This window comes from Acipenser ruthenus, chromosome 17, assembly GCF_902713425.1.
Source record: "Acipenser ruthenus chromosome 17, fAciRut3.2 maternal haplotype, whole genome shotgun sequence".
NCBI classification, from domain to species: domain Eukaryota; kingdom Metazoa; phylum Chordata; class Actinopteri; order Acipenseriformes; family Acipenseridae; genus Acipenser; species Acipenser ruthenus.
Genome location: NC_081205.1, coordinates 10,430,035 through 10,442,757, shown reverse-complemented (window position 1 = coordinate 10,442,757; position 12,723 = coordinate 10,430,035). Strand labels below are relative to the sequence as shown.

General features: G+C 40.3%; 1 protein-coding gene across 2 annotated transcripts; it reads right to left on the bottom strand.

The window, feature by feature from the left end:
- Nucleotides 1-243: 243 nt before the first annotated feature.
- Nucleotides 244-11,265, bottom strand: tsen54 (TSEN54 tRNA splicing endonuclease subunit). Of its 2 annotated transcripts, none has more exons than XM_034038302.3 (11): nt 10,905-11,265; nt 9,290-9,448; nt 7,669-7,732; nt 7,067-7,150; nt 5,443-5,541; nt 4,488-4,540; nt 3,383-3,481; nt 2,570-3,210; nt 1,735-1,795; nt 1,113-1,229; nt 244-691 (listed from the first exon to the last, which is right to left on the bottom strand). In XM_034038302.3, the coding sequence occupies exons 1-11, from the start codon at nt 10,973-10,975 to the stop codon at nt 541-543; spliced, it is 1,599 nt and encodes a 532-aa protein (XP_033894193.2). In that variant the 5' UTR covers nt 10,976-11,265; the 3' UTR covers nt 244-540. The 2 variants fall into 2 exon arrangements, with proteins under 2 accessions (XP_033894193.2, XP_058845929.1); XM_058989946.1 differs by having other exon boundaries at nt 10,776-10,905.
- Nucleotides 11,266-12,723: the final 1,458 nt, after the last annotated feature.

Here is a 12,723-nt window from a genome sequence, read left to right as displayed (position 1 = left end):
ATGCGGTGGCAAACAAAAACGAAACTGGCAACCCAACACAGGCATCCACATCACAGCTGACACCGCTGCAGAGGCAAGCAGAGAGGACAATCCATCTCAGTGACCCTGGCTTCACTTTGCACGTATCCTTACATCATAAAACAGTTCTTAGTAATGGTGAATCAACCACCCATGCATGCATGCACACCTCCTTTATTGTTGATACGCTAAAAAAAAAAACAAAAAAAAACACGACCATTGATGTTGTGCAGCAAAACCTTCCTCCATTTTATTTGCTTAAAAACATTTTAACTCAACCAGAACTAAATAAAAACACATCTCAGCTTTAATCAAAAATGCCACAGTATTGTATAGAGGAGACACTACAGGTGAATATAGTATAAAACAGTTTTCCATATTGTTTATATTAAGTTATGGAACTGGAGGTTGGAGGTTGGAATACGGCCGCCACAGCCTGATAAAGGAGTTGTCACTTTGCCGTTCTCATGACCCCTTGTGGTTTGCCTCCCCATGAGGTTCACCCAGTGTGTGAGCACAGCCTCAGTAGCAGCAGTCAGTGGGTAGCTGGAAGCCCTTGAAGGAGTAGAAGGAGATGTCTCCATTGTCCACCACGGCGTAGGTCACTGGCACGTCCCCGCTCTGAAAAGCCAGTCTCTTTAGGGTCCGCAAGTCCGGCACTGGCCCGTCGAAACTGCAACACAAAACGAGACCAGACACCCCCTTTTACTGTAATGATAAGGCAACGCTAATTTAAAAGGGGTTATGATAACCAGGAATGTAGAAACATGTTTCCTTCACTTGAACTGCACCCCACCGAGATACACCAAAGCTAAATTATATTGGAGCATTTTACAGCAGTGGTTAATAACCTTGGATTGCATCTGTGGTTATCCCGATATTACCTCTAAAAATAGGTGGTTCAAATGCTCATAGGAAGGAAGGGAACATAAACTGCAGGACTCCAAATCTTGGACGTGGAAGCAGTAAGGACAATGACCATCTAAGTGCAACACTATCTAAATGCATGGCGTGGTTTTCCCAATGTTTTAGCTTCCTGGAGCAATCATGTGACCCTATATATCCACAACTGAGAGCTCTTCAATATCTGTTACCTGCAGACACACATCCTTGAGTAGGGTTTCCCTGGATTGCTTTTCTTAAACTCAGCTACAGTGTCCGCCTGGTACACATCGAAGGAAATCCTCATTCCTCCCGAATCCTCCACAAGCCTGAAGAGACAGACAGCGCCACCGCCAGGCAAGCAGCTGCATCACACTACAGCACAACTGTTTTACAATTTTTTTTTTTTGTTTTGCAACCCATGCCCAGTGTATTTTAGTTTTGGAACAATATCTGTGAATCCTCAGATTTTTGTATTATTTTGGGTATTGATTTTGTATCACATTCAATAGATAATAAATATTAATAACTTGCTGGTGTTTCATTATTGCAGTACCCCCTTTATAACGTGGATGCTTCAGGTCATAGCCTTTTGTTCACATTAAGCAGCTGTTCATAGTAACAAGTACAAGAAACAAAAATAAACAATGCATAGCTTTAATTTGAAATACAATGCGGCAGTGAAAGGGTTAATTTTTACTGGACGACACCGATATTGGGCGTAAGAAAATCAAAGTGTACAAAACCTCTTGAACTTACTAAAAAAACACACAACATTCCATAAAACTGTTTTATGAAGCGGACCCTTTGACACAAGCAGACACACTGACTTACCCGGCAGCTTCGTCAAGCAGTCGAGAAGGCTGCATCATACCAATCTGCTGCAGCAGGTCACCTTAGATTCACAGAAGAGAAAAAAAAATAACTGGGACTGGCAAACTGATCTAGATCAGAGGGGTCAGGAACCAGCAATCTAAGATCATCACTTTACAATGTAGGGGTGATCAACCATCAAATATTTAGTGCAGAGTGAAGGACAATAAGAGAGAGAGAGAGAGAGAGAGAGAGAGAGAGAGTTTCAGTTAGGATTGTGGTTCGCGCGCTACTTTAATCACTGGACTGTTAAAAACGGTAGGACTGTCTAGTCATTGTACTATCTGGAAAATACTGGAGGAAGGTAAAGAAAAGTATAAATGGGAATTAATGAATACAGCAAGACACATGTAGGCAATTCCTTTACATGACCTAGCGTATCATTAGAGAAGCGTGTGTCGTGAGAAAGGACAAAGCTATACACTAACACTAGTCCTTCACCTAGTTCAGGGTTTCAGGCACTCTGCTTGCTACATTACTGAAATGACCAGTTGCCTGAAGACATTTGTCAATTCTACTCTGAAATGCATGCACCACGAATAAGTCTCATCTGAGTCAACAGGCTTACTATTAGCTGATGTTCATCCAGCTACTGTATAAGGGAGGGGCTATTTAATTACCAGGGGTCTGATTGCTCAAACTCCGAGCTCCTGATCATAGCTACTATACTTAAGGGGAGCGCCGAAACCCAGGACTGGGTATAGGACTAGTGTGGGTTTCTTGTTATATTAGAGTAACATTACGTCAGTATTCACGATTGGGGGTTTGAAGTCAGGGACAAGACTCTATTCTGTACCTGTGGAGGTGGCCTGTCCAGGAGCAGTGAGTGGCTTGACAGCTTCATTCCACAGGTGAGCCGGCCACTTCCTACAGCTCTGTCGGCTCCTTCTCTGCAGCAGCTCCTTGTAGTCCTGCCAGTTACGGCAGCTCCTCACCTCCCTGTCCTCGTTAACTCCTCTCTTGTACTGCCTCTCCCTGTCCTGCTGCTCCCTTTCCCTCCTTGACAGACGCTCCTCTCGGAGGTTCAGCCTCTGCAGCCAGGCCGAGACATCGCAGGCCCTGGCAGGGACAGCGCTGGGCAGCAGGCCAGGGTCTGGGGCTTGTAGACTGGTGAGAGGGCAGTCCAAGCCCAGATTGGGGAAGGAGATTCTTGAAAAGTCCCACTTGAGCCCGGAGCGCTGTGGGGAGTGTAGCTGCCTGTCTTGTGTCTGCTCTGATTGTGGAACCAGGGGGGAGTCCCACCAACAAGACCTCTCCTCAGAGGTACCTCCCTGTTTCACCTCCATGCTGCAGGCAGCAGCCCGTTCAGATGGGATCATGCAAGTACTAGACCCAGAGTTCTGGCTTTCCTCTCTGCTGCTCATGGTATCTTCATGTGCTTTCTGTTCAGTATTCTCTCGTGTCTGGCTTTGTCCTTCTGGAGTATCCTTGGACCTGCTGGATAACGCAAACAGAACATTTATTTTAACAGAGGCAGGTGTTAATTTTTTACTGTGTAACTTTATTGTAACTGAAAATAATTTTAGATGCCATACCTAAACTGACAATAGTCAACAAATTGACAGATTTCCCCCGTGTAGCACTAGACAAGCAGAGAGTGTCTCATTACCTGGGACTGCGGCTCCTCTTTCTCTTTCGATGGTGCCGGTCGGCTTTGTCTCGTTTCTGCACCAGGTTTAGCTGTCTCTCATACAGGGAGGGAACGGCACTGAAAGACACAGGACACAGCACAGGGAAGAAGTGAATGATTTCAAACTGTAATCCAGTGCCACAATCACTGCATGCTACATACTCCAACTAAACATGTTCAGACATCAACCGGGTAAGATCATTTATATAAACACTAGGGCCTTTAATTTTTGTTTTCCTGCAGAACTTAAATTGATTGTAGCAAACAGATTGATCCCATAAATCACTTCCATTGGCTACACAAGTCTCCAATGTGCAATTCCGAAAGAAACACATGTTATTTTTCTTTTAAAACATCATACCTGGTGCTGAATTGGGTTATTACTTTGAATCCCCATGCTTTACTCTCAGGAAAACTATTCCAGTTGTACTTCATAGGTTATTTAATCTCAGCAGTGTCTTTGGGATCAAAGGATGTTACTGGCTGAAAGCATGTCAGTCAACAGGGGAAGCAGCTGATTGGTTAATGACAGGAAAGAAGTACGATTTCATCCTTCAGGTGAAAAGATCAAGGAAGTGCACCACAATCTGAAAACTCCAACTGCAGCGCCAGATAACATGTTTAAATAACATGGATTTCTAGACATTTGAGACCTACAGCTATGTATTTGCATCACCCTATAGAATTAATGAAATTCCGCTTCATAAAGTTGAATGAAACCTGCTAAATAATGTTATGTTAACATACTGAATTACATCCCGCTTTGTAGTTTTCAATATAAACAAAAAACTGACAAAATGTGACATTTTAAAATCTATCATTAAATACTGTACTACTGTTGTGGCTTCCAGTAGACTTCTGTGTTATCATTTTGCAGTTTCTTTGATTACATGATGTTAATGTCTCAATCCTCTAGGTGATGCAAACCTTTGGGCCATATCCGTATATAGTGAATGAAAGTACACAACAGACAGATGGAATTATTTTGTTAGCTACAATCACTTTAAGGCATTCTGAAACCACTCAAATATGTGTCAATCTCAAAAATAAACCGAAGACATACCAGGAAAAACATGATGGTTACCTGGCATCAAATCTGTTAACTATATAACCCAATCTCTTCAGATGACTGAACACCTGTAGGAAAAATGAGTCAACAGTGAGGAAACAAGGATCGCTAATACCGTCTAAGAGCTTTGTGACTGCTCATTCAGGATAGCACTGACAATAAACTGCAGGTTTAATGCAGTGCTTACTAAAGTTGGTCAGACAAAATGAATTCAACCCACTCCTTGTTCAACCAATCAGAGGGCTGCGCAGCATATTGGCAAGCAATCAGAATACGGACGAGCATAAAGTTTTTTGTTAGGATGCTAGTTTGTCAAAGGAAGAAACAAAAACACCAATTTAAATTCTAAAGCAAGTAATTTAAAACTACTTATTGAATGGATTACTTCTGATTTGGTCATTTTGCTGGGTGCAATATTCTCTATAAAAAAAAATATTTGTAATACCGATATGGAGGAAAAAAAAAAAAGGTGTTTTAAAATGCATTAGTCAGACTTAATTATATTCATCACTGAAGTCAAAGACTGCATTGAAACAGCACTTCTCATTTGAGTTACTTTTTTGGCAGGGGTGATTGTCTTTGCATTAGAGGTTCATTCATAGCTTCAAAAGTGAAGTAGACAAAAGTTTCAGCAACTGCATTCAATGTTGACAGAAGGTGTTTTCTTATAGTTTGCCAGCATAGTTTATCACTTTTTTAAAAATAATCAGGCATCAGAACACTGGTGAAATGTGCGTATAGCATCCTACCACTACAGACAATTCGCTACATTATTGAATGAATTCAGTGGGCAATATATTTGAATAGCTAAACAATTAGTAGTAGAAGTAGTATTTCATATATATCGTGATGCGACTACAAATGCTACTTCTACTTCTTGCTGTCCTGATGAAGTACCAGATCTGAGATAGGACCAGATCTGCCCCATACTTTACCCTAAACAGCTAGCTGTGTGCCCTGCCTCTTGTACCTGGTATTGCTGCAGGGAGATCGTCCTGTTTGACAGCATCAGCTCATAACCTTCCTGAACAGACAGAGGCAGCTCTCTGTAAAACACCTCCACGTTTCCCTGGAGAAATACATTCCAAAAAACACACCGTCACACATTGTCCTGAAATTGTAATTGAGCAACTTGCAATGGGTAGGAAACATTGCGTTCAAGAAATTTATTACGTGACCTTTGCTGTGTCCTGTGCTATATTTTTTAAACATACTGCCAACTCTTAATGTTTAATCATCCATCATGGGTCATAAAATCAACCAGGCAATATATTTCTCAATAGTTACTCGGGGGTGCTAAATGTATCCTTTAAGGATTGCAGCGTATCCAGATCATGCTCCCTCCTCAATGCTGGTTTTCTGTTCCCACAACATACCACTCATTTCAATCAGACCACCAGCACTGCTGCAGGAGGGAGCATGAACTGAATACACTGAAATATTAGAAGAAAAAATCTCTCTCTCCTGGTCCTGGCAAACGTTCCCGAGTAAAAGTTGAAAAAAAAAGTAATTTCCTAGTTGATATACCTATGATGCAGGAATTAACTAGTCTGTATCATTTTCAATTTACGTCATCACATCCTTGTGATTCCCCTGCAACACTGATTGCTACTGGATGTAAGAAATACCACATTTTTCTAACAGGGGTTTCTTACCTCCAGGCAGACTTGTTGCAGTGGGACAGATTAATGGTAGCACACTGGTGTACCAAATGTACTTGGATGTTAGAAACGACTCTGAGAGCTCAATTAGGCCACAGGGATGTGATGGCAGAAAGAGAAACAACAAGAGGAATATATTATGTAGGATAACTCCCCAACAAGCCATATCTCTCTGTAAGGGTGGTAATCATGTTAGTCTCTTTCTCATTAGTTTAACATTTACTGTTTTTATTTACCACTTTATTTTCACTTTCACTAGGGTAAAGCAAGATTGTTCTACACAGAAAAGGAGGTTGGCAAAACCTGTTTCACAACAACAAATAGGTTGCCACAGGCAGGCCTTTTGGATTCACCCTTGTTACTTATGCTTTTAAAACCATTTGACTGGCAGCCATCAACATTTATTAGATTTCATGAGATCTATTTAGAAAATCTCATAGTTTATCACTAAGAGATGAAATATCAACTGCAGTTGTCAATGCATGTTGCATGAATATCGGTTGAATTACAAATGTTTCAAGTGGGATAAGCAACGATATGCAATGGATCAGTGTTCAGATAATCCCATTTCTCTGGGTTTATCCCTGGTATGTTTTGTTCTTGTTAGTTATTTGAATGCAATGTATGTACCAGCCATAATTAAGCCAGACCCTGTTTATTACCCAAGAAAAATGTGTTGCTTATAATAACATACATTTTGGACATCTCTTATACAGTGAGAGACTCACAACACATTAACTTATAGTATGAACCATTCCTGTTTATTCTCTGAACTTTATCATTCCTGAGCTTAAGAACAATTAATACCTTTCTCTTGTGACCCCAAGCAGCTGGATTTAAACCCAGGCTTCCGGAATTGAAAGGTAGGCTAATGAATTAGCCCTCTGCTCCACATAGACTAAAAACTAAAAACATCTGAACTGTCTCACTCACACACTCCATCAGGTACAGGGCCTCCTCGGACTGGAGAAACTGCTTCCCCTGTTCAGAGTAGCCCATGGTCTGCCAAAACTTCCCCTGGATTGGAAAAAGAGGCGGTTAGCTCTTCTGCCTCCGTGTGACTGTATCAGTGCGGTATGTTCCCATGACAGAGATATAGAGGAGGAAGCACAAGTTAGAATATGAGGAGATAGGGAGACGCTTGTCTGTCTGTCTTTACATACGTATGTTCGTACATATCAACCAGAGAACCGCTACTACAGCTACATGCACCTTGGTAAGGACATTCTTCAGCACAGGAGAATCAGTATCTGAGAGGTGTCTGGAGGCACATGTTTGCATATCTAGAGAACAGCTTATCCTGATGACACATGGTATCGACATATTGAAACAATCAGAATGTGGAGTAGTTTTGTGTCAACGTGATGGATCTTTTTATGATGTTAACTATTTTGGATTTATAGCCATGGCAGGGGAAGTATGTTGCCAGCATGCTTGTTTCTCATATGCTCCGAACTGAAGTCCCACCCTATGCACTGGTTGAGCAGGACTGTAGCATGTTGGTAATGTATTGCTATTCCACTTCAAACACTCACCGCTGGAGACATGAGCACCACAACATTGTCCTTGGGTTTCCACTCCGCTTTCACCAGACTCCCCCTAGGAAACAAGGAATACACATGAGAAAGAATTCACACTGTTCAAAATATTTTAGAAAAGGAAACTTACAGTAATAAACCTTGAGTGGCTCCCAGAGGACAAGAGCCTGCAAGAGACAGCCAAAAATGAAATATTTACTACAGAAGTTGCATCACCTTCAATGGACCAACTTCAGTCTTTGGTAAGGTGTTTACCGTTACGAGATGTGATTCATATTAAAAGGATAATATTGGCGCTCACATTAAAAATGGGTGCAATGTAGGAAAAATGACCTTACAACCAGAAAATGTGTACAAGTGAGCCTACATAGGATTCAATATGCATGGAGAAAATAAGAAGGTTAATTTCTGCAAATATACCCCTTATGGTAGTTCCAGTAGAGGTGAAACAACTTCCATCGGAAATATTATGTTTTTGTTTGTCACTTGGAGGTAAAACAGACCCGTATTTAATATTCAGCAGTGTTGCACCACCGTGAATGCTTCTTGTGGGGTCTTTGTTACTGTGGCAATGTGCCCTGCCCTTGTGTGAATAATTAATTAGTAATTGAATCCCAGCACAACAGTATATATAGAGGCACGTTTGACTCACTCGGGGTTGGGTGTTCGTGAGTGGAGAACGGGTGAGAGAGAGAGGAGAAAGAAAGAAAGAAAAAGAAAGATCGTAACGTTTGTTTTTGCTTTACTCACCGTGTTTGTTCGTCCCTGTTTGTTAGTGTGTGTTCGTTTTTGTTTGTCTCTTTATTTTGGCTACCAGTGCCGTGTCCTGTGTTTTGTTTCAAACCTTTTATTTTCTGTTCTGTCTGTTAATCATAAAATAATGAGCGCGATCACGTGCTCAGCTTCACCAAAACCCCAAGTCTCTGTGTATTACTTCCTGTTTCTGGTCTGACGCCACCCACTCCGGCTGTCTTTGTGACAGTTACTCACACAATATTTTGCATTTCGTGACCTTGTGTTGCAGAACACTGATAAAACTGAGTTAAAATAAGTCATTGAGGACATCCATCAAGAGTTTTATATTTTGTACTGAGAGAATTAGAAGATACGTTTTTTGAGTTTCCTGAAGTCCAGTTTGGTTTGAAATCTCAATAACAAAATTCTGCTTGCTCATATTTTGCTGGACAGCCTATCCTGACATTTTCTAAGTAATTGCTTTTAAAAAGTATTTATGGGCAGGTACTAAATAAATCAAAACACACCTATTTATTTAATGTGTGGAGTTGTAGAGCTTCATATTTTTCAGATTGCACATTTGCCAGCAACGAGAGTTGTGGTTAAGCTCCCTTGGTAGATGGGCGTAACTTTTGTTACACAAAAATAGAGGAGATGTCTGGTGGATGATTATTCTAAAACAATTCCCTGTTAAAGTAAAACTGTGTGTCCTCTGTGTAAATTAAACATATGCCCAAGTACTATAGTTCAGAAAGTCAGCTACCAAGAGACTAAGTGTGTTTTTCAAGCGAACACAGTTAGAACCACCGCTCTATACCCTGAATGGTTTAAGCCTGCAAACCCTGTGCCACTCAGCTACATGCCCCGCTGTGGTCAGACTCACTGCCTCTCGACACGCTCCTCAGAGACCAGTTTCCAGTGCTCCTCCAGGCCTCGCCGCAACTTCTCACTCTGCCGCTGGGACCCGTCAGGGAGAAAGTCCTTCTGGCCCCGCGCAGGGAGCTTGTGGTCCCGGGTGCGAGCCGCAAACAGCTCTGAGGGACTGTCAGGGAAAGAATACTTTAATATCGCTTGAAATTTATTAGCTGGCAAAAATATATTTATGCAGGACTTAGACTAATGCAAAACCCTAAAATTCGTTTTCGGTGGGGGGCGTTGCCACTTGCACCCGCGCTGGGGGAGCACCCCCATACCCCCCTGCCATCTACTTGGGATTTCATGCCTACTGCTTTAAATGAAAATTAAAAGACTGTGTATGTAGTCTGTATTTTCCCCATTTATCTGTTTTCTTTTATTATGGGTGTTTATAAATTAATTTATATTACAGCTCCCTGTGATGCAATACCAAGCATCACCTTGAAAGCCGCCATTAACTTAAACAGCTTTCTAGCGTAAAATACATACTAACTAAATGTTACACATTATAAAGTCAATTTTGCAGGTTTACGTTTCGTTTGACAAAACCACGGAACCAGTAAATGTAAATACCAGTGCTGGTCCCCGCAACATTTCTAACGCAACTTACTCACTGAGTCGCCAACATCGGTCGAGGTACATATAAAAAAGCAAAATACAGCATTCAAAATGTGAAAAAAATAACCTTTTTTAAACAAAAGAAACGGGAACTTTGCCATCAGCAACTTTCAATGCGCAAAATGACAACATTCCTTGATGAACTGGAAGACTCAAGCCCAGGCCTCTCGTTAAGTTAGATAACATTATATAAATACTTTACTTTCGACATGTACTTTTACAAATAAGCCTACAAATTAGTTTCAAAATGTTGTGGTGAAAAAATGCATGGCTAGTGGTCCGTGGGAAAAATCCAAACACCAAGGTGAGCCCTATAATGAAAAAGGCTGGGAACCACTGAATAGAACAATAGATAAACCGACACAAAACTGTAATAATAAATAAAACTAATAAATAAATAAGGTATTTGCTGAAAGCGCCCCCTTTTGACCAAACCCTGATATAACAACAGAACGGCGTTTAATTAGACTAAACTTTTTCCTTCACCGATTTCAAATGTTCTCTCTTGTCACTTTCCCCAAAATATTCTGATGTCCCACACTATATTTATGTTGAAAAAAAAATAAAATGTACGAGTCCAAGAACAACAACAGTGGTCAAGTAACTGATTGACATACATGATTCGTCACGCTGGGAACTTGTTTGGAATTCATTAAGGCAAGAATAACAACTGCATTTAAACGTCATTTTAATTCACATCGAATTATATATATATATATATATATATATATATATATATATATATATATATATATATATATATATATCCCCCTCTCTCTCTATATATATATATATATATATATAGCTTTATTAAATAGCAATGTATATTTATTTACCTCCTAAACAACTCCACGTGTACTGCAGGATTTCAGGTGCCTCTTAACAATAACACAGCTATAGGATTGCAAACCAATTGCGCTTGGCTTACACATTTAACGTGTATTAGCTTCACGGTTTATTATTACCTGAGCACTTCACTAGACCAGTCTTCATTCTCACAAGCAGCTGCAGGGCCCTTCCCAGCGCAGTCCGCCATTTTACAGCAAAAAACAAGTGGACTGCTGTCAGCCAGGAGGCTTTGATTCCGCTGGGTCCTACTGCCCGTTGAGTTTTTAGCCTGGTCAAACACTAAACAGCAGTTTAGAATTCCGTAGCTTCCCTGTTTTTGTTCTCTGACTTCGTTTTTGCCTTCTCCGTATACAAATGAATGTAACAATCAAATAACTTTTAATATAACTTGAAAATAGTAAAAATGACGAGAATAAACTGTTGATTTTATAGGCTTGCCAACTGTCCGTGTTTTGAACAGACATCCGGGCGGTTTTAAGGGAATTTGTAGTGTCCGGTCAGAACCACTGACCGGCAGTGGCGCTGGAACTAGGGGTGCTGGGGTTGCTTCCATTATATACAGGGAATGTTGACAACCCTAGTTTACCAACAAAATGGCAAAAATATAATTTCAGTTATACAGGAGTTCTAGGTATTGCATTGATTACAATTCATGAATAACATTTATTGTCAATCAGAAAAGTGTACTACACTATACTATACTATACTATACTATACTATACATATACAGCACACTTTATTAATTAAAACCTGTCTGTTCTGTATGCTAGTCTTACATTTCAAACTGCACAGCAGCTTATTCAGAAGTACACTTTCCAGAATCATGCTTTTACTCCCAAAGTGATAGCAGGTGTGCTTCAGTTGCATGACTGATAAATGTGATTGATATTAAACACAGTATGACAATAGCCAAACATATTATTAGGAGCTTGACCCTGTTGGCTCCCATTATATTCTGACATTTCAGTGGTGATAACAGGAGTGACATTAACAGGAGTGATATCAAGCAATTTGACCATATACAAAATCTATCGCAAATTGATGATATACCTTTGTAGCTATACCTTTCTCAATGGAGTTGGAACGTATTTTTTTTAATCAGTGCTATTTGTTACACAGAATATACCAGTACATAAGATATATTGTGAATCATACTCGTCACACATCCTACCTAACCAAGATGTTTTTTAATGTATATAGCAAAGTCACGAGTTTGTTATGTCAGGGCATTGTATAGTGTGGCCACTGGGTGTCAGCAAAGGACCATGTACTGAATTCCACACAAGAGAACAATACAGTGTATGTTCACTAATTCGAACCCCACTATGCCGATCAATAATCCGAACAATGCTATCATAATGAAATGCATTGTCATAGACACCAAACTTCAATGTCACAATTCCATGAAAAGTGTGTTAAGCTTTTCAATCTGCCTCTATATTCTTTATTAAATACCCAAACCACAAACAGTACAATAAGGCATTTTTAGTAGAGTGCAGATTATGATAAGAACAAAACCACTAATCTGAGCTGGGTCCAGTCTTAACTGGTTTGGATTAGTGAGTGTCCACTGTTCTGTATACAGTACCTTATTTGGTGGGAGCCCTAGCCTGCCTGATCAAATATATTCATGCACTTTTATTTGTATTATTAAAATGTTCAGTTTCTGTTGCTCTGTCAAACTGGGAGAGGTTTCCTTCAGGTTTGGAGACATTTATCCAGCTGCAACATTCCTGAAATCAGCTTTTTCCTGTGTTACATGTAATAGAACCCACCCACTTCACTCTTACACTTTGGTTCCTGTTGCACATTGGAGACGTGGGGACCAAATATCTGTAATACAGAAAGTGACTGAGATGAGGGTCTGATATTTTAAACCAGTTTTAATACATTTAAAATGAGTTGACCCTACTACTTTTACCCTAACCAATAGTT